Source organism: Paroedura picta, chromosome 2 (assembly GCF_049243985.1).
Source record: "Paroedura picta isolate Pp20150507F chromosome 2, Ppicta_v3.0, whole genome shotgun sequence".
In the NCBI taxonomy this organism is placed as follows: Eukaryota; Metazoa; Chordata; class Lepidosauria; order Squamata; family Gekkonidae; genus Paroedura; species Paroedura picta.
The window spans coordinates 72,049,988-72,075,778 of NC_135370.1; the positions used below are offsets into that span (position 1 = coordinate 72,049,988).

A 25,791-nucleotide genomic window follows, 5' to 3' on the forward strand; every position below is an offset into this window, starting at 1 on the left:
ACATGCATCTTCTGCTGATGACTTTGGACTGCCTGAACAAACCCTTGATTCACTGGACTAAGTTAAGACATTCATTGCATTCTGTTTTTGAAATACTGATTCTCTCTGTCTTCCTGTCAGCTTGTCTGTGCTTCTTTCCAGCTGAGAGCTGATACCTGAGATCAACACAGGAGGCAAAGGAAGCAGCTGGCTTCCCTCACTTGCCTGGAGGAGATGGAGGGTGGGAAGAGACTGAGAGTGGAGCAATTTACCAGCAGCAGGGCCTTTCAGAGAGGCTGGCTCCTCTTCCACTCAGCAAGCAGCAGCAAGAGGAAGAGGAGGATATTTAAGCCCCATGATTGGTCTTCATTGGGATAGTGCTCACCCCCTATGGGAAATGGCATCTTTGGAGGGCAGACTCGCCATAGAGTTTAGGATGACATCACATCTCTGCTGCGCTCTCTCTCCTCCCCAGGCATTGCCCTCAAATCACCAGGAAATTTCCAAGGCAAGAGTTGGTAATCCTCCTTCCTATATTTCTATTAGGTTTGTTCTCATTTGCTTTTCTTCATCCCTTTGCTAAAAGGGCCAAGAACTGTCACCGAAAGTTTCCCAGTCTGACTGCTCCAAGCAGGCAAGAAGTGGCCATTTTTTCCATTTGTTGTTTTTCTCCTGGAAATCAGCAAAATTATTGAATATTAGTCTTGAATTATGCACCATTAGCATTGTAATGATGTATTATTAATAATGATGATGCTATTAAGGAACACAGTGAATAGTAAAAGTAACGTGATTGTTCTGATCGCAAAGATATTCATTTATGCACAATGCAAGATCTCAAAGTTATTGGGTATATATTCCAATATTGTTGAAAACATTTGAGAATTCAAGTTGTGTCTGACTTCATTTCTAAGTTTTCACTATCTCTCTCCCACTGCCAGGTTTTAAGGCAGCCTTTCTCAACTTTTTTACTGTTGAGAAACCCTTGAACATTCTTCAGGCTTCAAGAAACCCCAGAAGTGATGCAATCACACAGAATATGGTTGGAAAACTTAGCTGTGTACATGCCCGGCCAGGATCCCTTCCCTTCCAGGCCCATCACTGGCCATTTTGGGAAGGGAGGGGGGTTGACATGACCATATATGGCCATTGCTATTGTTGTTGTTAGGTGCGAAGTTGTGTCCGACCCATTGTGACCCCATGGACAATGATCCTCCAGGCCTTCCTGTCCTCTACCATTCCTCAAAGTCCATTTACGTTTGAACTTATATGGCCATATCACCCAATAAACGTTTAATAAATTTTTAAAATATATTGAAAATTAATTAAATTCCACCCATTCAGTAAACCCTTCCAAGGCCATCAAGAAACCCCAGGGTTTCATGAAACTCAAGTTGAGAAAGCCTGTTCTAAGAGACTTCACTGGAGTTTGTGGGATTGGGGAAAAACACAATCATAATTATGAACCTTATTCTACATTTAAAAGCGTGTTAGTCTTTAAGGCTCAAGACTCCTGTTTATTTTAAACAGGATCTATATATCGATTTCCATTGAAAAACTCCATCTTGACTTGCTCCCCCGCCGGTTTTCTTTAATATTTATTTTAGGTGAGTTACTTTAATTTATATTTCTGGTTACAAAATAACAATCTTCCTATCTGGAATGTAAGAAATGCACAAAATCCCATTAAGATGGACAATAAAGATTCTGTTCTCAGAAACACTGACTTTAATTAGAGGAATATAAATCTATCTGATATGCCAACTGTATTACCCTTTCAAAGCCACTGCACGTACCAGATTCATGCACATTGCTTTTCCATCTAAGACTATGAACTAAATCTCCCCAAATCCCATTTGTTAAGTCTAAACTTTATGAGCACTACTGCAAGGCACAAGGAAGCTAAATCAGAGCCATTAATGCAAAGAGAGCTTTTAAACTCCCTGGTGAATGGTATCAGATGGGAACCAGGCCAGCCCCTCCTTATGACTGAAAACAAAAAAGCAGCCCATGAAAGAAGCTAAACAAATAAAGGTGTGACCACTTTGCATTCCATTCCCATGAATTTGTTCTACCAGAAAAAAAGTCAACCCAAGTTCCCCAGAGGTCTAAACTAGTCATGGTCAGTTCTGTGGCTCACAGGTTCCTGCCCTGTGAAGTGTTGAGTGTCACAGTGCAAATTATATGAATTACCATGAAGACTCCAAATGTATGTGTACAAAAGAAGTGGCAGCTTACAAACTCCTTTCCCTTCTTCTCCACACAACAGACACCTTGTGAGGTAGGAGAGTCTGAGAGAGCTCTGATAGAACTGTCTGTAAGAAGAGTTCTAAGATAACTGTGATTGGCTCAAGGTCACCCAGCTGGCTACATGTGGAGGAGTGGGGAATCAAACCCAGTTCTCCAGGTTAGAGTCTGGTGCTCTTAACCACTACATCATGCTGGCTTCCCAATTTACCTATTAAAAATGAGGATACGGGTAAACTGAGGCCTGCAGTTTCCTGTCAGGATGGATGCTCATACACATCCCTTCCCCTAGCCCAGTGTGGTAGCATCTTGAACTGGTTACTGCAGAAAGGGAGCACAATTAGCAATAATGTCCTCTAACCTGGGTTCTTTAAATTAAATCCTGCATTGTCTTGGCCAATATGTTTGACCACAACAGCAAAGTGTGCACTCTAGATGGCCATATTCGTGCTGCCATATTGCTGAGTTCATGTCACTCTGGCTTTGGAAAGTGGAAGTCAGACTGGAAATCAGGAGTTATGATTTGTTGAGTTCTGTTCATTTGCATATTGCAGATCCGAAAGCTGTCCATTCGTTTTAGCTGCAATTCTATCCTGCTTTTATTTCACCTTGGAATTCAAAGCAAAGCACGTAAGTTTCACATCTAGACACTAACTGATCTCAGAACCGCAAGGGTGCTATACCACATGCCTTTGGATCATATCTGGCATCCTTCTGGCAACAGCATCCTTAGGATGCTGGTTCTATTTAGATGCTAAAAAATTCACACTCTTGGCAGGAAACTAACACTGAAGCCATGTCAAGTGGTGACCACATATCTAATGGTCATGAGGATAAGCCTGAATTTTATGATGCACAGGGTTCCTTGCTACTCAGGCAGGCAGTGTCTATGCAGGTAAAACAATCTTTCACCTGAGCAGGTTGGTCCCTGCACCATGGTTCCTTATCTGTAGCTTACTAGAGCTGAAGAACTGCCATGTCCTTTCTTCAGCACGGTAGTGAAACACTGTCACCTTTTTTAAAATACAGAATTCTTCATAATGGACTACACAACTCCTTGGCAGCACATACATACTAATACTCAGAAGATATTGATGACTTTATAAAACAGGAAAATCCTTGGAGAGAAATAGCAAGGGTTCAGAAAACCATAATTCCTTGCTGCCCTCCAAAACTGGGTCAGCCATGAGTTATGCGGATGCACCAGGGAATATCCAAAGCTGCAGAGAACCCTCACCTTAGCAGGATGGGAATTTAGGTGAAAGAAGAGAAGTGATCCTTGCAACTACAAGTTTGTAATCCTGTGGGAGAAAGTCTTCTTGTGACATGTTTTAGGACGGGAAAACAGTAGGCTAGATTCCTCCTCTCCCAGTTGCTGCCTCCAGAAATGGCTTTACCAATTCAAAAAGAGCCCCCAAATGTTACCTCTCTCTTCCTTTACAATACTCCTTTGCACCTTCCTAGTATAGATACTTTACCCCAGACATTTCTATGCTACGAGGGAATAAGTAGCTAGTAAAGGTAAAGTAAAGGTATCCCCTGTGCAAGCACCGGGTCATGTCTGACCCTTGAGGTGACGCCCTCTAGCGTTTTCATGGCAGACTCAATACGGGGTGGTTTGCCAGTGCCTTCCCCAGTCATTACCGTTTACCCCCCAGCAAGCTGGGTACTCATTTTACCGACCTCGGAAGGATGGAAGGCTGAGTCAACCTTGAGCCGGCTGCTGGGATTGAACTCCCAGCCTCATGGGCAAAGCTTTCAGACGGCTGCCTTACCACTCTGCGCCACAAGAGGCTCTAAGTAGAATCATAGAATCATAGAATCATAGAATCCTAGAGTTGGAAGGGGCCATACAGGCCATCTAGTCCAACCCCCTGCTCTACGCAGGATTAGCTCTAAGCATCCTAAAGCATCCAAGAAAAGTGTGTATCCAACCTTTGCTTGAAGACTGCCAGTGAGGGGGAGCTCACCACCTCCTTAGGCAGCCTATTCCACTGCTGAACTACTCTGACTGTGAAAAAGTTTTTCCTGATATATAGCCTATATCGTTGTACTTGTAGTTTAAACCCATTACTATGTGTCCTCTCCTCTGCAGACAATGGGAATAGCATCCTGCCCTCCTCCAAGTGACAACCTTTCAAATACTTAAAGAGGGCTATCATGTCCCCTCTCAACCTCCTTTTCTCCAGGCTGAACATTCCCAACTCCCTCAACCTATCTTCATAGGGCTTGGTCCCTTGGCCCCAGATCATCTTCGTCGCTCTCCTCTGTACCCTTTCAATTTTATCTACGTCCTTCTTGAAGTGAGGCCTCCAGAACTGCACACAGTACTCCAGGTGTGGTCTGACCAGTGCCGTATACAATGGGACTATGACATCTTGTGATTTTGATGTGATGCCTCTGTTGATACAGCCCAAAATGGCATTTGCCTTTTTTACCGCTGCATCACACTGCCTGCTCATGTAGCTAGTAGGATATACTTTTTATTGGGAAATTTGGTCTGCCAAGCAGCAATATACAGATTAGCAAGCGGATGAATATATTTCTGTCCTTTCTGTGGCAGGCAAATTGAGCCACACACAATTGCCTACTTTGATATGGAAATAGTTTCCCAACGAAGCTCTGCTCTGCCTGAATTTCCTTGTTGCTCTCTGTTCCATACATAACTTGGTAATTTGTTTGTCCAGTTTTTTTATTTAAAAAATAGGCAGCATCTAATAGAAGTATGAGATCAGATACCAGGAAACTTTTCAAGGTTGGAAGATTAATAGGGCAAATTTATGATCACACTACTTCATGACTATATGTATTTACACTGCATAAGCAACACCCCACACTAGCTGCCAAAGCAACATGATAGACAAAAGTGCCCTCCGTTACTAATTTTATTGCCACCTGGAGATCAGAAGGCTGCTTGTCAACAATCATCACTCCCTCAAAAAAGAACCTGGGGAGACATGTTGAAACAATCCCATGGTTATTTTACTATTTGATCAGTTTACTTCAGTTTCATCAATTCCAAAATGACCTGCATTCTCTTTTGTTTATTTATGCATACATGAAAGGCCATCTTCTTTTTATCCTTTAGCTGGCAATTGGTCAAGCAGGTTGTCCTCTCAGCCAATCAGCTGCTGTAGGTGCCACTGGATTTTTTGCCTTGTTTATAATATGTTTCCAGTCTTGGCGATTGGTGGCAGTAGTTTTGGCCCTATGGATCGTCAATCGCTGGTTTCTCGATCTGTTTAAGCCATGTTTTCCTTGGTGCCAGTCGCTGGATCTTCCATTCAGTTGGTTGGTCTTGACAGAGGAGTTTATGAGGCAGTCTGCTGATGTTCATTCTGCAGACGTGGCCAAACCATTGTAGTCTGCGCTTTTGGATTTGTTCTTTAATTCATGACTGGTCATCACATTTTGTCCAAAATGTCTCATTTTGATTATGATCACAAAGACACCCAGAATCTGCGACAGGCATTCCATTTGGAAGGTCTCAGGTTTTAGTAAAGTCCATGTTTCTGATCCATATAGGAGGATTGGCAGGGTTAGTGTCCAGAAGAGACTAACTTTGGTCTTGAGAGAGATGTTTATCTTCTTCCAGAGGCATGATTTGAGTGTGCCAAATGCTGATGTTGCTTGGCCAATCCTATTGTGGGCTTCAGTGATAGATGACACTTTCTCTTCTTGCACCAATGAGCCTAAGTATATAAATTCTTTGACTTACTCAATTTGGGCTCTATTGAGGTATACATTTGTCAGTGATCCATCTGTGGTTATGACTTTGGTTTTGTCCACCTTTATTTTTATGCTGTAAGACTGGGCATTGCAGTCAATATCCTAGAGGGTGTTAGTAGCCTCTGCATCTGTATCAGCAAATATGGCACTATCATTGGCATTAGATCTGTAAGGAAGTTGTTTTGGCCATATTGAACTCCACATATATTCTTGAATACTTTTCTCATAATGGCATGAACTTCAAAGTTAAAAATTAGGGGAGAGGCCACATCACCTTGGTACACTCCAGTCTGGATGGTGAATTCCTCTAGTAGCTCATTTCAAAATTGCACTTGGCTTGTTGAACCATCATATGCTGTTTGGAGGAGTGTGATTATTGGGGGGGGGCACATTTTCACTTTCTTGTACCTTCCATAGAGAAGGCCAGTGGACACAGTCAAAAGTGGATCTGAAGTTAATAAAGACAATGACCATTCTTTTTCTGCACCTAATTCTTTCCTCTGCTAGACAGATGGTGAACATTTGATCAATACAGCCCCAATGTGGCCTAAATCTTGCTTGCTCTTCTCTACTAGTCTGTTCACAATGTTCCCGTTGCCTTGATTATATGATCTTCATGAACACTTTGCTAATAACTGACAAGAGGCTTACGCCACGGTAATTCTTACATTCTCAGTTGTCACCTTTCTTCAGGATTGGCACTGTGATGGCCTTCTTACGAGTTGACGGAAAACATTCTGAATGCCATATGAGCGTTAAGAGGGTTTGGAGCTGCTGTAGCAGAATGTCTCCCCAAGCTTTAATCATTTCAGCAGTAACTTGGTCTGCTCCAAATGCCGTTTCATTCTTCAGTGATTTTATTGTGTTTTTTAGATCACTGATAGTTGGATCACTGCTGATGAATATATTTTCTGGCAAGTCAATAAGTGGTGGTTCTGGTGGTGGTCCCTGAGGTGTATCACGGTGTATAGCTGATTAAATAATTATTTCCATCGCTACAGGCATTTGGTCGTAACGGATGGAGTGAAGCTGGAGTTCACACAGCACACTGATCCACATTTTTGTAACCTGATGGATGGAGTAATGTAATCCATTGCCAAACTCTCCCAGAAGTTTCAGGTACATGTTTAAAAGCAAGGGGACAAAATAAGCCATTGAAAAACTCCTTAGTATAAGTGCCATGGAGAAGAGCAATGGTTCCCCAGCATCATCTTCTGGAAGCAATCTGTCAAAGAAGGATGGAATCACAAAACCGTGGCATCTCTAATTTCCTCCAGCAGACAATAAAGGATATCATATCACTGACAGTACTGAAAGCTGCCAAGGGGTGTGCTCTCCTGTCCTAACTATCATCAGTCTGCATGACTAAAGCAATTTCACAGTAAACTCAAGCTGGAAGCCAGATTGAAACGGGTCCAGATAATCAATGTCCTTTAAAACCGCCTGGAGTTGAGCCATCTGCACCAGTTCAGAGATCACAGCATGGCTATTAGTTTGAGTGGGAGAATCTCTGCGTTATTTCTAGGGATCTTTGTCATTAAATGAACTGCAAAGGTGGAAGGCACTAATGTGGTGGGAAACAATGTCTCCATATGCTGTATAATTTTCCTAGCACAAGCGTTTAGCAGTAATAATTAACCTACACTCATTTTCCCATGCAGGTGAAATCACCACCTCCTGTTGCCAAATGAAAATAGGAAATTGCTGAAAGTATAGTTTTAAAACATTGTTCTCAAGCCAGATCTTTGCATGGTAGAGTGGCTAAACACAAAGATTTGATACACTGAAGATGATGACAGCTTTCTGGCTCCAGCTTTACAGAACTTGTTCCAATATAATAATGACCAGGAAGTTAAGATCCGGTAACAGAAGCTAAATTCATTAGGGCGGAGTTGTAAATCTGAAGAGGAGTAAGAATAAGCATGCTACATTCATATCTTTATACCTACTTTTATGACACCTTGTCAAAAGAAGTATAATACCTGTGTATTTTAACTTGCTATTTCATATGTCAACTTTGTTTTGACTATCAGATAAAATTGAGCCACCACAAGAAATTCGGTGACACTCTCCCTGTTATTTATAATAAGCAACATGGTCTAACATGTCATGACTGAAGCCACAGTTGTCTCCTTTCAGTCTCTAGCCTAAGAGATCAACTTTTCCATGTGCTTATTAGAAACATGCACTAGAGATGAGTTCCTTGAAGTGTGCATGTGTGTGTGTGCTTTAAAGATTACAGTGTCTAGAACGCATTCATTAAACACTCAAGCCCCATTCAAGGCAAGCACTACAAAACATAAGAGCAGTGGCAATATGGTGAATTCACCTACCCTCTTTGCTACTGGCATTTCATGCCAGGTCCTTGTATGATTATGATGATGATTATTTGAGGTTTTCTATTTTGAACATAACCAACTCGAAAGCAGAATATACCGTATATACTTGCATATAAGCCGAGGCACTTAATTTTACCACAAAATCTGAGCAAACTTACTGACTCGCATATAAGCCAAGGGTGGGAAAGGCAGCAGACTACTGGTAAATTTACAGGATGGCCTAAGTGCTTAATCCATGCTCAATCATCACAGGCTTTCCCATCCAGCCTCCCCCCTCCAACAAATACAGAAATGTCAAGAGGATGAATAGCTGCTGGTTTTTGTACCCCGCTTTTCACTAACCAAAGGAGTCTCAAAGCGGCTTACAATTGCCTTCCCTTCCTCTCTTGATGCCAGACACCCTGAGAGAGCACTGACAGAACTGCTCTGTGAGAATAGCTCTGGCAGGAGAACCAAACAGTGCCCCCCCCCAGGTCAGGAAACCAGAGCAGAACAATAGTACCCAAAGTTGGCGACCTACTACAACAACTACAACAGCTACCAAACAGGGGGCTACAGTATCCCCCAGAACAAAACACTGAAAGAAAGAACTGTAAAAATCAACTTTTAAAAGAAACACAACCCCAAGAAGAAAAGGCAAACAATGCTGCCCCTCAGATAAAAGAAGAAACACTAGAAGAAAGAGTAAATCCCAAAGCACCCCCAAAACCCACTCCACCCCACCCACAGAAACCCAAAGAATAGTTTGAAAGAAGTGATTAGGAAAAGAAGGAGAAAAAAATATCAGAATCCTTCAGTCAAACCATTGATGTCCTACAAGCTGCCAGAGTAAGCTTTCAAAATATTTGCAGAAGGCGATTGTTAGCTTGGAGCAATTAACTCACTTGCAAAGAGCTTAGTTTTTAAGACCTCTGTAGAAGGCAAAGGTTAACTGAGGGGCAATTAGATCACTTGCAAAGAGCTTTGGTTGCAAAGGCAATGCTGCGATTGGCTGGCTGAGGGCGGGCTGTTAATCAATTACCCGCATATAAGCCGAGGAGGTCTTTTAAGTGCTAAAAACTGTGCTGAAAAACTCGGCTTATATGCGAGTATATACGGTAAATAGAATACAAAAAGATATATGGATATGAAGATGTTTAGCCCCTGCTGATTCCTGCTTTGAGGACGTGACTTCACTGTATTGGTTGACCCAGCAATTCAAATTCATATCTAAATCTCACATCTGCCCCACCCTAACCCTCAGCTCTTATCCTCTTCTATGCAAATATTTGTAAGTTAAATCAGTCAAGTGTCTGAGCACAGTGAGGCTTCAACTAATGTGGCAATAACAAAAAATGCTCTGCTTGAGAGAGAAACAGAGCTAAAAGAACACAAAGGAAAGGAACCTCCACCTGTTTACTTATTCAGGCCGATGTGTTTGATGGTAATGGAATAATTCAATTCTGCACCACCACTGCCCCCCCCTTCTACTAGGGCAATCTTATGCAATTATTCCACTTTAACTGGAAACAATGGGCTCAGACTCAAATCACTCTGCATTAAACTTGATTGCGGCAGGATAAGTAAATCTGGTACAAGCAAGTTTTTCAAATATGGCAAGTACACCATTCAGATGCCTTCCACAAGCAAAATTGTATTTTAATAGTAGTAAAATAACAGCATCAGTAAGCTAGTACTACAAGTTGGTTCCGAATCACTGCCAAACTGGAGAGATAATGCTCAAAAGTAAAATAACAGCATGTCGAACTATTTGAAAGACTAATACATTTACAGTGCAATCAGGAAGGGGCATGGTTCTATGGTAAGCAAATAGCTGATATGCTCGCATATCTCTGAGATATGCCAGTGTATGGCAGAGTTACACTGGCGCAATACCCCAGCACCACCCCACGGTTCTGAGCCACCTTTGCAGCAGTTGTCTGTCAATGGGCTGTTGTGGAACTGGATTGGCTGGGAGTGTGACTGGACTTAGTCAGTTACCAAAGTCTTTTCAAAGTGGGAATGCCCCATCAGTGGCAAAAAGTCATACCATTAAAAACACAGTACAAGCCCACAGGCACTCTTGGAAACAAAAAACTCCTCCCCAGCACCAAATTAGTCCCTTCTAAGCCCTACAAAACCGCCAGCAAGGACACCCTGCAACTCATTATTTGTTATTTCAATTCATAGGTAGTGCAATTAGGTAATGCTGGTAATAGGACTCTGTATCAGCACTCCCTGCCCTGCAGACTTTAAGGATACATTACTAATGGAATTGCAGCAAAGTTTCTCCCCATAGGGCTGGAATTGTGGAGCCTGCCAGGGTGCTTCAGAGCTGGCTGAACTCAACATGGCATTCTTGCCTGCTTGCCCTCACTCCATATGTCTCTCTTGCTTTCCTGCAGGCAATGATTTAACAAGGAGACAGCTAGGCATGGCCAGTGCTGTTCTACCCAACACACACTCTGATCAGTCTGCGGTCTCTGGCTACCTCCTGGAGTGTCGCACCCAGTCAACTCTGTTGCTTGCAACTCTATACTGCTTAGATGCATGCTAGGGAAGGCTCAGTCTGTCTCCCAATGCAGGGGTAGTTAATCTGTGGTCCTTCAGATGTCCATGGAATACAGATGTCCATGGAATACAATTCCCATGAGCCCCTGCCAGCATATTTCTCTAGGGCCACAGACCTCTAACTGATTGGTACCTGCAGAGCCAAGAGCCCTGGAGGGTGCATAAGGGCACAAGCGGTCCCTCAGATTGATTGATAAAAATAAATTCAATAGAAGGCAATGATTAGCAGCTGCTCTCCAGTTACAGAAAGTATTTGCACATTTCACCAACTTTTCAAAAAGTCTTTTGAGGCATATCTGTGCTTGTGTATTGTTGTGGAAGTGTGGACTCCATTATTTTAAAACAGGCAAGAAAAATGATCTCACACGGCTACATTATCCCACCAGCTCGTGAATCTTTTCATTTTTGCACTGCTGTTTCCCATTGCTGGAGTATCCAAGATGGACTAATTAATAAAACGATGATGCAGGTATTTGTAATGACCTGTAGAGAAAACAAATATTGTACTTTAGATTCAAGTCTAGTGGCACTTTATAGATTAACAAGATTTTTGAGGTTTCGAGAATCAAAGCTCTTTTCATCAGATACAAGCAGAAGTGAGCTCTCAGGAGTCCTTACATTCCAGCCTGAAGGTGGAAAGAGATAGAAGCACTCTGGCATTTCTATTTGTCTCTGACAAAGAGAGCTTTGATTCATGAAAGCTCACACCCCATTAATTTTGTTGGCCTATAAGGTGCCACTGGACTCTAGTTATGTGGCAGACCAACACAGCTTCCCTCTTAAAACCATTTGATCTAACAGCCGGGCATGCTGGAACAGAAAATGTCATTGGGTGAGTGTAGTTGTAATCTGGTCTACACCTAGAATGAGATGGTAGAGCCAAGGAGTGAAACAAATCATGTTACAATGGAAGATCCTCATACGCACACCAATAAAACACTCATTAAAAGTCCAAAACTTACAATGCAGGGAGGCTAAAACTGAATCCCCTCCCCTTTTTATTTTTTAACTTCGGTAGATTGTTGTATCTAACTTCTTTCTATCCATATGATATCCTCCCCTTCGGTAGTTTTTAGTGGGAAATGTCTAGCCTATCCCTGGATCCTACTATTGGAGAGCCCAGCCCAGCCATGAACGCCACTGGGTGGGACACGGCGGCGGAATATCAAGCTCAGGCGTACATGCTCGCGATAGCTGCAAGGAAAATCTGACCCTCTTGGCCGCACATGCGGAGCTGCTGGGCCGCCTAGCGAGCCACCAGTGGACGTCGCGGAAAACCTGGCTTTCCAACGAACGTGCGCGCGCGCCTGAAGACCCAGGCCGAGTTGCTACGTCAACCAGCCCGGGCGTGCTCTTGCGCGAGACCGTGGGTAGCCCATGAGGCGCGCATGTGCGACGGTCGCGCGCTTTCTCTCCGCCTCCCGATGCCGGAAGTGACGCAGAGTGCCGGCTCGGCGGAGGTGGGTGGGGCCCGTGCGGCGGAAGCGGCTGGAGTCGGGCGGGTCCCCGGTGCGGCGCGCTTCTCGGCTAGGTTGTTTCTTTTTCCCCTCCCCGCCCCTCCTTCTCCTCTCCCCGCCCGGCTTCCGTACCCCTCCTCACCTCGTCCCGCCCGGAGCCGTCGCCATGATCCTGCTGGAGGTCAACAACCGCATCATCGAGGATACGCTCGCGCTCAAGTTCGAGGGCGCGGCCGCCGGGTGAGAGGGGGAGTGGCAGCGGCGGCGGGAGGGAGTGGAGGGGCCCCGGCCCTGCGGACCCCACGCGCTGCCTTCCGCCTTCGCGGGGAGCGGGGAGTCCGGGCCTCTCCGACCACTACTCGCCTTGTGGGAACGTGCCCCGTGACAGGGCCGCGCTGGAGGATCGGCCTCCATTTTCCAGGTGTGGGTGGAGAACAGCCACTTCCTCTTCGCCTCACCCCGGCGGGCGTCGCTTGAGGACCTGTCCCCTTAGAGGCAAGGGGAGCGGCGATTTTGTGTCAGTTGCCCTCTCAGACCTGTCAGTGCCTCTGCATGCTGCAGCAGGGTGTCTTGCTGCTAGGATCGCTCGCTCTGGCTAGAGGTTGCTGCAAAAAAAGCGTGTTGAGGCACGGCTTGAGTCTGAGGGACACTCATAAGCAAGCGTTTCCATCAAGATTACTGTAGAGTCGCTGTGTAATAATTCCCAGGATGCTGAAGCCACATATGAGTGCATCCTGGAGAAGAAAGAACTTGTAAAGGAGTAGAGTTTTCCACTGGCAGTTTTTATCCACCCTTGTTTTACCGTATGAATTTTTCAGAGCAGTTGGAAGCTAAAGGTTCTTCACTGTTTGTGTGAGAGAAGTGAGCCAAGCATTTAGTTTGCAAAAATGGTAGACAGGGGGTTGGTGACATTCTAAATGAGCATAGTGAGTGGCAATGAACCTAATGGAGAGTGTGGGTGTATCCCAGCTCTTGGTTGCTGTATGTGATAGTCATCTTATTCCTTGCAAGAGTTCATGTAGGCTGACTTGAAGTCCCCTTAAAGCTACTTCACACTGACAGTAGTCTGTGTCCCCAAATTAAACTTTTTTGGCCTTAAAGGTGCCACTGGCCTGAAACTTTGTTCTAATGCTGTCATCAGTTCAGTTTCTTAGTAGAAGGTAAGGTATAACCACTCTCTATTAAGTCGTCCTTGCTTTAAGAACTATCTTGCACAATTGCATCAAGGTTCTTCTATATCAGCATTCTCTGTAAGAATCCCAGTAAATAGCTCGTTAGGCTGCCCCCAGGACACTGGATTACATTCTCTCCTCTCCATCGGTAATATTATAAAAGCTTGGATTTTTGATTGTGTCAGTTTCTTTAGTTCCTTAAGGAAACCTCCCCCTCCCCCAAGGTATGTCATATCTGTTTCATTGATTATGATGTGGTAGGGCTTATTTTTGGAATGAAAAGGGTTGCTCAAATTTAACAGAAATTATAATAGTACACTAAATGGTTTGAAAACGCATCGTACGTTGTGCTCCTGTTAGGAGCTATTGAGTCTTTGGGGATATTGAGCTGCTTTCAGTGCAGTGAGGAGCATTTCCTGTCAGAGCTTTTAAGGGCGTGTGTCACTTCTCTAATGCAGTAGATGTAGCTAAGTGTGCAGTGTTCAGCTATACTCAGCTTTTGATACTATTTGTTATTCAGGCATTGCTTGCATATTATAACTGCATACCCTGTGGAGTCAATGGGCGGTACTAACTACTTGGAGGTAGCAACACACCCCTTGCTTGGTGAATGTTCCCAGTCATCAGAAGTTCATGAAACAACATTATCTGGTGTTCCTTATCAGGAGCCATTCAAACTTCTAACATTGTTTGTTTTTGTAAATATTCACATGAATCACTCAAAAATTTTAGTGGCCGTACCTCAGCACTGTGGGTACAGATTACAAGGTGCTATTTTAGGCATTTTCTATGCACTTTTAGAAGCATGTACAGTTTTGCTGCAGCTCCATGTTGAAAGTACACAACATGTGGTTTTGTTCTACCCTTAGTGTAAAGTTCTCAGGGAAGTGATTATGCTTCTGCTTTGTATGCCATTAGCCCTGTGAGGTAGGAGTTTATTCTGAGCCTTTCTGACACAAGTTGTACACTGTAATATGTACATATTTGTGAATATGCTTTTGCTACATTTACTTGACATTCTTATGTGTAGACTTTAATAATTAGTGAGTAACTGGTCTTATACCAACTTCACATTGAACCATTTATGCATGAGTCTAATAAAATGGTCTCTCTAGAACTGTAGAAGGTTTAGCACCTTAAGTAAATCAACAGACAGGAAGTTGTAACTTCTGCATTTTTAAGCTGATTATTTCCATGTCCAGACAAGCTCAGAGCCAACCAAAGATCTGAAATGAATACCATGGTAGTAGTTTCAAGCTGAGTCATCTCTGATTTAGAGAACAGCAATAGAGACATATTCTCTGCCTTTTTTTAAGGTCAGTTGTAGTGCTTGTATTTTAGGAAAATGGACCACTTAGGAAAATGTGTCTTGGTTTGTACCTCTGCTTAAGATATTACAACATTGACTGTGATTTCAAATTGACAGTTCGAGACCAAGAATACAACAAACTGAATGGAGTTGTCCCAAACTGATATGTGGCTATAAAGACACCAGAAGCACTGGTGTCTAATGGCTAGGAAGATACAGGACCTGCATTTGGGAGCTCTTTGCTCTGTTTCCAGTTCTGTCATTTTGTTATTGTTTCAACTAGGTCTTGTCCCATCACTAATTTGCTTACCTTTTAAAAACAGTTTATGCCATTAAAGGCCTGCAGTTAAAGAAGAGTAGCAAGATTAAAGTAATACCCTAGGCCTCTGCCCTACAAAGCACATGTAGCTCTGGCTTATGAAGCTAAAAATCTCATTGATAAGCTGAGTCCAGTGGCACCTTTAAAACCAATGAAGTCACATGAACATGAAAGCTTATACCCTGAATAAAACTTTGTTGGTCTTAAAGGTGGCACTAGAGTCAAACTTTGTCCTGCTTCTTCAAACCATCACAGCTACCCACCTGAATCTATCTTCAGTGATAAGATGTTCAGTAGAGAATAGAAAGGCTGAATCCAGTCCTCCCTCCCCTTTCAAAACACGCTAACTGGTGAGGGTCATTGCTATTTAAAGAACTTCTCATGCATGTGTAGCTGGAGTGTGTTTCTTCACACATGTATATCCCAGGTTGGAGTGCTATGTGCATGTGTCCTGAATTTGGTATATTATCTTTTGTGTAATGCAGACAGAAGGACAGGCATTTTTAGGAAGGACCAGGCTTTGACCTTTTAAAATCTGGTTTCTTTTGTCCCAGTGTTGGTGTAAGCTCTTGCTTGATTTTGCCTCATGGGCTTTCTGGAGCATTAGGTTATGTGTGTTCTTTAAAAGAACAGATTTCCTTGGTACAGCCTGGAATGTTAAGCATCCCTAGCTCTCCATGTTGGTGGGTGTATTGATCTGTGAGCATTATGCCCACACAGCTTATGCTGTGCTAAGTCTTACCCTGCTGCTTGTTTTAACTGTTTTGGCACTGGTTTGTAGTGTTTCTCTAGTGAAAGTTGCTGTCATATCTCCCCTTCCCAAGTTATAATGAATACCTTTGATATACACCATTGCTTTTTTGACATTGAGATTAGTCAGGTAAAGCAGTTCACAATATCTTCTTGAAATTTAGTGGCTAGTATTTCTGAAGTGATTTTACTTGTCTTGACTATACTATAAAACCATACATTCCTCATTATTTCCTGGTTCACTTCAATTATGTATTGCTCTAAAGGCTTCAAAATGAGATGTATGGATTGCTTTGCCAAGTAGAACCAGTGTACAAATCAGATGAGGTGGACTAGTTGAAATAGAGGTCGCACAGTGGGCTGATCAGTTCACATAAAGCTTATCCAGAACAGCATGTGTGACACTCAGATTATAAACATGTTTACTTGCTTTCAGGGTGACTGTATTCCAAGTATGATTGCTTTTAGAAATGAAGCATATTATGGATTCTGCACATCTTGTTTGGCGCAATATGAAGATGTATAGATTGGGATATGCCTGAAGTTTGTGGCTGTGAAGACATGATCATGGGGCAGCTTCCCTAGATGTTGTAATTTGCTGTTCTAATGTATTTTGGGCACATGACTGTCACCAAATTCCACCATAATCTATATTTGTTAGTACTTCCTGTCCTGCAATTCCCCAGAGTAATGTCGACTCTGTGGAATAGAAACTGAATCCCTTTACAGTTCAAGCATTAAGCTTTTAAATGTTTGTCTTTCAGTTAGGAGAGATTAGATAGTCCTGGAATCCTCTATTTCTGTTATTACACGGGCCATTTATTAATTGTGAACCAAGTGATCTCCTAACTGGGCTTTCTTTTCCCTCCATTTCCTCCTATGTGTGCATGGGCCCTGACATCTGTCGAATGTAGCAAATGAGAAGCAACTTACATAGAATGATATTTCTCTTTGTATTAATTTACTGATTGTATGAGACATTTGGTTTGCGTCTGAGTGAAAATAGAGGAAATGTCAGATGGGGATTTGACTTGGTTTTAAGAATGAAGTCCCATGTAGCTGCGTCTTATTTCTGTATCTTTGAGGAATAGTGTCTTCTTGGAAGTTTAAAAAATAGAGTAGTTTCTAAAATCATATAAAACTGTTGTTTGTTGGTTGAAATAAAGAGGGCAGACTGCAGAAATCAGGCTCCCCAGAGTTTTTACTGATAGTGTTACTGTGTCTGTGCATTGACTACAAAGAGGATTTGAATGTCTGTTAATGTTTAATGGAGAAAACAGCTGCCGATTTTAGCTTCAAAGTTTTGATAAGCATGACAAAACCAGGTAAGAGAAAATTTGGGTGTTATATTTAGCTTGTAGTCTTCTTTGTTGAGGGCAGAATGCTGTGAAAACAGCCACTCATTTTTTCAAGTTTAAGAAGTTTTCAAATGAACTAGAGTGTAAAGAGAAACTTATTAAATCTCCAATGGCATTTTGTTTGAAATATTAAGACCTGGCCCTATTAGGTGAATTGTCTAGCAGAAGTCATTTTTATGAGCAAAGAATCCATGAAGATAAGAGAATCCAATGGAGTAAAACTGATCTTGTACTAACATTAAATTATGTAGGCGTTTGTGTCATGCTGCTGGTAGTTGTAAGTGAACAACATCACAAGTTTGCCTAAAAGTGTTATTCCCTGTGAAATTTTATCCTGATAAGGTGGTTAGAACGCATAGCATAGGGTCCACTATGACTGAGCAAGTTCATTGGCTGCACAGCCTTGACCATGGGGAAAACTTCTTAGTTTGGTTGATGGAAAATTATGGTTATGGTAAAAGTGAAATTCTATCTTCTTGCAGTAGCAGCTAAAAGCTGATGATGCAGAAGATTAGTTTTTATTAGCTCTGTCTGGAAAATGTTTACTATACAGAATATTAAACTGGAGCAAGGAATGGACTCTTTCCTTTAGGAAAGAAATAATTGATTAAAATGGTGTCTGAAGAAGTGTGCATGCACATGAAAGATTATACCCAAGAATAAATTTTGTTGGGCTTAACGATGCCACTGGAATCAAACTTTGTTCTGATGCATCAGACCAATGTGGCTACTCGACTGAAATGTGTAGTGTCTTTCTGTGGTGGACAGGCATAGGAGATTAGTAATCTTTGGTAGTATATTGTATAACTGCATACCATACAACTGAGGAAATCAATATCCACCTCAAAATTTAACCATTTAGTGTGGAGATGCAGTTGAAACTCTGGACAGGACCCATTTAAATTAGAGATGCTACAGGAACAAAGCTCCTGTGAGAGGAAGTGATATAGCTCTCCTCCCCATAGTTAACAATATAATATGTTATGCAAAAGTGAGCAAGTATACAAATGTTTTTAAATTGCCTAAATTATTCAGGGCACAGGCACCTCCTTTTTCTTTCCTATTTGGTGGTTAATCCCTTGCCTGATTAGATTGTCTGGTACAATGCCTACAATCTGCATATATAGTATAAAATACATTTTGCATGCATAGAGAGCAATATAATATTTTTAGACTAGTAAAAACTCTATAATTTCAACTAAGCAGGTGCTAAAATGGCTTTTCTAGTACTTTGATCTCTGATGAAATAAATGGAAAACATATTATGGGGGCATCACTATGGCTGAAAGAAGAATGCTTGAGAAACTCCCATCATGTAAGCAATTTTATTGTGTGAGGCATTTTCAAGAGTTTGAGAAGTTTGGGCTTAGTAAGCCAGCTGCTAAGTTTGCATAGTGCAACACTTGGAGAGATGCTGTAGTGAGGGTTTAAAGTAGAAATCATAATTTGGCTGAATCTTGAATTTCTGAGTCCTTTCAAGCAGTGTTCTCCTTGGAATTTCTTGTCAGAATCCTAGGAAGAGAAAGACAGGAATATAAGATAAAGTCCCTTGATTCATGTTCTTTGTGTCCTTATGTATCTTTCCTTGTGTACTTTCCATTAGAGAAACTGCTTGGAAGGTCAAAGGCACATAAATGGGTAGGTGGAAAGCAAGAGCTCTTCTTGTCCCTCTATTTTATGTCCTCCAGCTGGGAAGTAACTTGAAAGGGGAAGCAGAGAATTTGCTAATGATGGAAAGGAGTTCTTTCTCCCAAGCTCCTTTCCTGTCCCCTCTATATCATATAGCATATAATGGAATAAAAGCTGGAGAGAAGGAAGAGAGATTGCGTCTAGATTGCTAGCTGAGAGAAAAATTTTAAAAGCACGTGGGCTGAATGTGTGGTGTTACAGAGAAGAAGAGGGTTTTAATGGATGTTCATCTGCGTATGATAGAGTGGGAAATGCTTGTCATAACACCTTGCTTCAATTTTTTAAATGTCCCTGGATTTCCCATGGCCCAAAATGTGCCAGCAATTTTGTTAACAGGAACATATCGCAATGAATGTGCTGCAACATCCACATTACCTTCCATCTTGAATCTGAGCATAATTCAAATGGCTTATTTAGACCTACGTAGATGAGTCCCTTCTCTGAATCACTCCCCACCTTGCACACGCACAGTCTGACTGGTGGTCACCGTGGTTAGAACATTTTTTCCTATAGCTCCACTTATTTGGAACACCTTTTCTTGCTAGGCTCACCTGGTATACTTGCTATTTGCATTTCATATCAGGGAAATACATTTTTATGCATGAGTTCCTGTGGTTGACTTCCTGTCTACTGCAACTTTTGTTGTGTGTAGTGGTGATTTAATTATTTGATTACTACAATGTGTGTTTTATATTGCCTTGGTGAACATTTTGAAGATGTTATTTGAAAAGTGGTGGTGTTTTTTTTTTTATGTCTACCTGCTCTTTCTGCAACATTTGAGTCTAGTGGAACTTTTGAGACCACCAAAGTTTATTTCTAGGGATAAGCTTTCCTGTGCATGCCCACTTCTTCAGATACTTTGAAAGAGACTTCCTCAACCCCTTACATGGGAGGGGCGGGATAGTTGCCAGGAAGGGCTAGTTAGAGTCAAGATGCATAAGTAACTGAGCAATGAGTATACGTAAGATTAGATTAAAGCAGTTGGTAAGACCTATGAATAGGAGCAAGTTAGCATCAAAGAGTTAATGAACAAATCTAAGAACTAAATTTGAATCCAGTAGGACCTTTAAGACCAACAAATTTAATTCCAGGTATAAGGGGGAACTGAGTCCCTTACTTCAGATACATTAAAACAGACCTTCGCAAGCATAACATATGGAGGCATTAGTTGCCAGGAAAGGCTAATTAGAGTCATGATGCATAAGTAACTGAGCAATAAGTACAGCTGAGATTGTATTAATGCAGTTGGTAAGACCTATGGATAGCAGCAAGTTAGCATATATAGAGATAATAAAATAGTTAATCACAGATGTGAGATCTAAGTTTGAGTCCAGTGGCACTTTTAAGACCTACATTCTGGATAGAAGTTTAACTGGATGGCTTAGCATGTGTAGTGAGATAAGAACCCAATACCTCTGTTATGCCTATTTCACTATATCTGATGGAGTATGTGTGTACACAAGAGCTTATACTCAGAATTAAACTTTGTTGGTTGCCACTGGAATAAAACTTCATTCTGTTGCTTGAGACCAACGCAGTTAGTCACCTGAATCTGCCCTCTCTGCAGTTTACAGCATAAGAAAGAAATCTACAATATAATAATTCACAGATACTAATGTTGGTATGTTAAAAGTTATTTTTGCCATGTAATGCTTTGAAGCTGTGGGGAAAGCCATTTTATTTTTGGAAAATTGATATTAGGTGGGGAGAAATGGAAATGTATGTAAATTCGTGATTATTAAGCCTGAACTTATTTTTCTGCTTCATTAGTATGAAACTAATCACATATTATTTAGCATATAATAATAATATAATAATGCCATAAAGTTGCAGTCCCTTTATGGAAACCCTGTAGAAATGATTTGCCATTGCCTGCCTCTGTTTAGTGACCCTAGGCTGCCTTGATGGTCTCTCATCAAAGTACTAACTTCAGATTGACACTGCTTAGTTTTTGAAGTCTGATGAGATTGGCATAGCCTGGCCTATCCAGGTCAAGGCAAAAACACTGTACCTTGCCAAATTAGTGCAAGTTTAACAAATTGATGTTTTAAAAAGAAGCTGTTTGGTTTATGGATTTATATATAGGGAGAAGCAGTCGTCAATTAAATTGGTTCCTCTCTGATGTTATGTGACTGCTGCAAGATTAAATTGTATACAGGTGTTAATTGTATACAAAGTATAACGCTTTATAGTTTGTGTTTATGATAATTAAAATCTGCCCTTCCTGATTTTATCAAGGAGTTCTAGAATTCCTGATATAATACTTGGTTACTACTTGCATTGCTTCCTGATCTGTATGCATAGGTGCATTTTCATGGCTATATGATCTGTGTCGGAAGTGGGTTTGGTGAGCAATTAAAGAAAGAATAGTTGTTCTTTGGCTGAGAATGGGTTGGGTTGGTATCATTTCCTTACTGCTTTCTGCTTTGGGGTAGTACAATGGTGTTGCTGCCTCAGTCTCAGGAGGTTAGTCTTCCTTAAGCCATATGGTGATTTGATGAGTTTCAAATGGAATTTGACTTCTGGCCTGTGTTGATAACCAATGAGTGCAGATTGATAGCACGTGGGAATTATTCCCATCTCAAGGACAGAAATCTAAAAACTTCTGAAATGGTATAGCTATAGTCCAGCCTTTCTTAACCTTTTTACCATTGAGAAAATCCTTAAACATTCTTCAGTCTTTGAGAAATCCCAGAAGTGATGTCAGCAGGCCACACCTTCCTGCCACACCCCTGGAAGTCGAATGTCACCAGAAGTGACATCACCCAGATACTCCTACTAGATGTGACATCACCAGGCCACTTCGACAGTACAGGAATATGACAACACAGAAATATTTTCAGATGATTTGTGGACAGAATTCTACCTGTACTCTGGGCTGACTACCAGTCTACTACCAGTCTACTCGCCAAAGGGAGCCTGCAGAAACAGAGCTGAGGCATGCTCAGTAGCCTTCACCCCAACCCCCAATGCCAGAAACAGAGTCAGAGCATGTCTAGGCTGCTCCCATTGCCCCTATCCCCCCATTATAGAAATAGAGCTGTGCAGGTTTGTGCTGCTCCATCACCCCCCCCCCCCATTCCAGAAATAACCTTGTGGCCTACTCTGCTGGGGGAGGAATAGGGCTGGGGCAGGTCTATGCCTCTCCATCCCCTCCCCCCTGCATTTAAGTTAAAATGAGTGTACTTATCTCTCTGGACTTCAGTCGCTATCATGTGTGATGAGCCACAGCTAGCAAGGATTTTTTTTGCCTCCAAGCCCTCACTGCCTCCAAGCCCATTATTGGCGATTTTGGGAGTGGAGGAGCAGGTCAACATGATTATATATAGTCATATCACCTGATAATAAAAAAAAATAATTAGTATATAAAAAATTCTCCCACCCAATTGGAGAAAGCCTATTATAAAGCACCAGTTGATAGTGATTGTTTTTAAAAGTCAGCAATTAAGTGGAAACTAAGAAATGGACTTGAACATGCTTGTGTGTGTTCTTTTTTGTCCCCTATTCCAGTCTTTGAAAATGTTCTAGAACATCTAGGGACCCTTATGGTTAAAATTATGTTGAGGTTTGAACTTGCTTTACAACTGTCATGGATGAAGGGAACAATACCAAGACAAGGGGGAAAGAACAGTAGAATATCATTATCAGTTTATCCATTTTGGCTGCTTCTGGACATGACACACAAGAAATCCAACAGCTATTTTTAAACTAAGAACAAGGAAGCCTAAAGATAGCAGTGTAGGTGTCACCCATTCATGCCACAATAATGATATTGCTTCAGAAATTGTTGTGTTTTTAGCCAAATACATGCTAGGCAAAATCCTTTATAAGGTTAGGCTATTCTGCTTGGAATTTTTATTCCCATTCATCCGCTGTTGTGAATAACTCAATTGGGTTGCCATTGCAGCAGAAATAGTCCATTGCAGCAGAAATAGAGAGCAGTTTTGTAGCAAATTAAAGAAGAAAGCTGTAACAGATGACCTGACCAAACTCCGTTATTCATATTAAGAATAAGCCTAGTTTATTATTGGGCTTATATTAGAGATGTGCATTTGGATCTACCTGAGCTGAAAATATACTAGAAAAGTACTTTATCAGGAATGGGGAGGGGGAGAGTTAATTCGGCTTCTCAATTGTATTCAGGTTTTCTCAGGAAAATCAGGGGGGAAATCCTGAGCAAATCCCGGGTATATTTGGAGATAACTGGTAGATTGATCCTGCCTCTCAGTTGTTTGTTGGGCTTCTACTGCAGTCTCTTTAATGTTTAAGGGTACTGCAGAAGACAGCCTGAGGTTTAGCTGTGCTGGAGGAAGCAGACTGTTCCCACCAGCCCCAGAAGCTGCTGTGCTGTAGGGAGCATCATGAGGTGGCAGCTGCCTAGAGCTGGAGGTGGCCAGGTGATCCACAGGAGGAAGTCCTGGCCACCAAGTTGTGTGGTGACTCCCAGCTTCCCAGGGAGGCTGCCAGTGAAGCAAAGCAGTTCTGCTTGCCTACTGCAGATGCGGTTCCACTGTGCTGATGCCAGAATTGGAGTTGCTCCATTCACTTCCTCTCCCTCCATTACACCAGTTTCTCACAGGCCAGATAAGAGCCCTGAATGGGACGATTCCAGTCCCTGGGCTTTGTTTGACACCACTGCAGTAGAGATCAGAACCAGCCATATAACAAGGTAAAGCAGTGGGTTTAGAGGGCATTAGCCTTCCTTTTACTCCACCTCCACTCCTCGCCTGGAATCAGAGCAGCTAGTACTCCTTCTCCTGATATCTTAGAATAGTGTGACCTGATGCCTGATTGGAGCTTCCCAAATTCTTAGGAGATACACAAGTTTGGGAAACCCCTGTTGGATGTCAGCAGCTTGACTTATAATATCTCAAGAGGTTGGGGGAATGAGGAAGAAAGCGGTCTGGTCTAACTTCAGAGCAGAAGGAGGTAGGCAGGGCAGGGGAGTGGGCTCAGGTAGCAACTATGGTTGACTCACTACTAGTTGAGATGGCTTATGGAGCACAACAGTATTACTTTATGTTATTGCTTATGGTCACCTTACAGTTGCTCACAGCAGTAAATACTAGCTAAGGTTTCCATTGCAAAATTGACAATTTGGAGGGTAGAACGGGATGTTTTAGAATAGCAAATGTATGGCTCACTCATGGTTTTCAACAAAACAAAATCAGAGTTTTGTTGTGCTCCTTGAGACCCAACACGGCTACCCACTTGAATCTATCATGGTCTTCAGTTCACTTTGAAAGGGAAAGGCAAGTGGTTTCTCTTATGTGAGCTTATTTTGAAACTCGCATTTTCTTAATATAACTATGCTAGAAAGCATATGGATCATTTGCTAGCATTTGGACATTGTGGTTACATAAATCACAGTTTCTGTAAATGTTTATGATTGCATTATCCAATCCTGATTTTTGCACTTGTTTTTTCCAGAAACAAACCTGAGGCTGTAGAGGTAACATTTGCAGGTAAGGGCCATTATTTTACATCCCATGAGATAAAAATAAAATTCAGATCCTTGAATTTTGTTGTGGCTTTTACTAATCAATGAGCACGTTGTTCTCTCTGTTGACTCTGACAGGCAGGTGAACTATACAAATGGCAGACCTCATTCTGGAAGTGTAACTGGTCATGGTGAGATGCCCAGTGCTTCTCCTGTTGGTGATAGTAATGTCTATTGGTTAAGCACTTTCATAGCTAACACAGTAGATATGCAAGCCAATAATATCACCGGTTCATATTTCGCACTTAAGTTATCAGATAGTCCAGTGGACAGATTGTTTGTTTCAGTCTTGGGATTCATTTTTGTTCTTACTCTTTGAACTTGGGTAAGAAGGTCATAATCATTCAATGGGCATGGCATGGGTAGATGCTGCCCTTGGAATGATAATAACTTATCACATCAGTAATACCGTGAGTTCTCCTATGGATTAAATACTGGTTAAATGACAGGAAGCGAAGAATAACAATAAATGGACAGCTTGTACAATGGCGGGGAGTAAGCAGTGGAGTCCCACAAGGATCAGTATTGACGCTGGCACTATTTAGTTTATTCATAAATGATATGGAGCTAGGAGTGAGTGGCCAGGTTTGCAGATGACACAAAATTATTCAGGATGCTGACAACCAAAGATGACTGTGAAAAGGCAAACTCTGCGTGAGGGATTATTAGGAAAGGTATTGATCTCTTATAGATCTACAGTGCAGCCTCAGCTGGAAAACTGTACAGTTCTGCTCACTGTTTCTCAAAAAGGACATTATAGAGCTGGAGAAAAAATATGGAGGAGGGCAGCCACAATAATTAGGAGACTGGAACCAGATGTGTTGCTCTCAGGAATAGAATAGGATTAGATAGATTCATGGAGGGTAAGTCTATTAATGGCCTCTAGCCATGATGAATAAGAGGAACCTCTACATTCAGAGGAAAGGGAGGTATAAACATCAGGGGAAAGTTTTAATGCCCTGTTGTTGGCTGTCCAGAAGAATTGGTTGGCCGCTGTGTGTGAGAGAGGATTCTGGATTAGATGGACCATTGGTCTGCATCTCTGGTAATCTATCTAACCTAGAGAAGGTCCAGTCTAAATTTCTGAGAACTATTCTCCAATTGCCAAATAACATCTCCAATATCGCAATTAGGATAGAGACTGGAATGGTTAATGTTCAGACTAGGCTCTGGATGGCAACCCTTATGTTCTGGCTTAAACTGGTATTTCGGCAGAGGGGTCTTATCAGCCTCCTACTGACAGATTCATTTGTCGCACCCTGGTTAAAAGCACTATTAGAGAAGCTGTGCTCCTATGGTCTGTCCTATCAATTTATTCTGGGCCTGGGACATGACAAAGCGAAAGAATTAATAAGGAACAGAGTAATAGATGTAGAAAGACAGCATGATATCA

At 41.9% G+C, this 25,791-nt stretch overlaps 2 protein-coding genes across 3 annotated transcripts in view; one reads left to right on the top strand and one right to left on the bottom strand.

Moving 5' to 3' along the window:
* Positions 1-12,263, bottom strand: part of LOC143829547 (C-X-C chemokine receptor type 1-like) — a 36,787-nt gene extending 24,524 nt beyond the window's left edge. The window contains exons 1-2 of one of the 2 annotated variants that reach the window (XM_077320653.1): positions 12,057-12,263; positions 11,210-11,327 (exon numbers count right to left, since the gene is read on the bottom strand). The gene's annotated coding sequence lies outside the window, so the exon portion shown is untranslated. Of the gene's footprint in view, positions 1-11,209; positions 11,328-12,025 lie in introns of both variants that reach the window. The other variant, XM_077320655.1, reaches the window with a different exon arrangement.
* A 34-nt stretch (positions 12,264-12,297) lies between these two features.
* ARPC2 (actin related protein 2/3 complex subunit 2) overlaps positions 12,298-25,791 on the top strand; it is a 29,902-nt gene continuing 16,408 nt past the window's right edge. The window contains exons 1-2 of the mRNA XM_077320662.1: positions 12,298-12,541; positions 24,329-24,363. Coding sequence (XP_077176777.1) covers positions 12,468-12,541; positions 24,329-24,363 — 109 coding nt within the window. The 5' untranslated portion in view covers positions 12,298-12,467. The remainder of the gene's footprint in view (positions 12,542-24,328; positions 24,364-25,791) is intronic.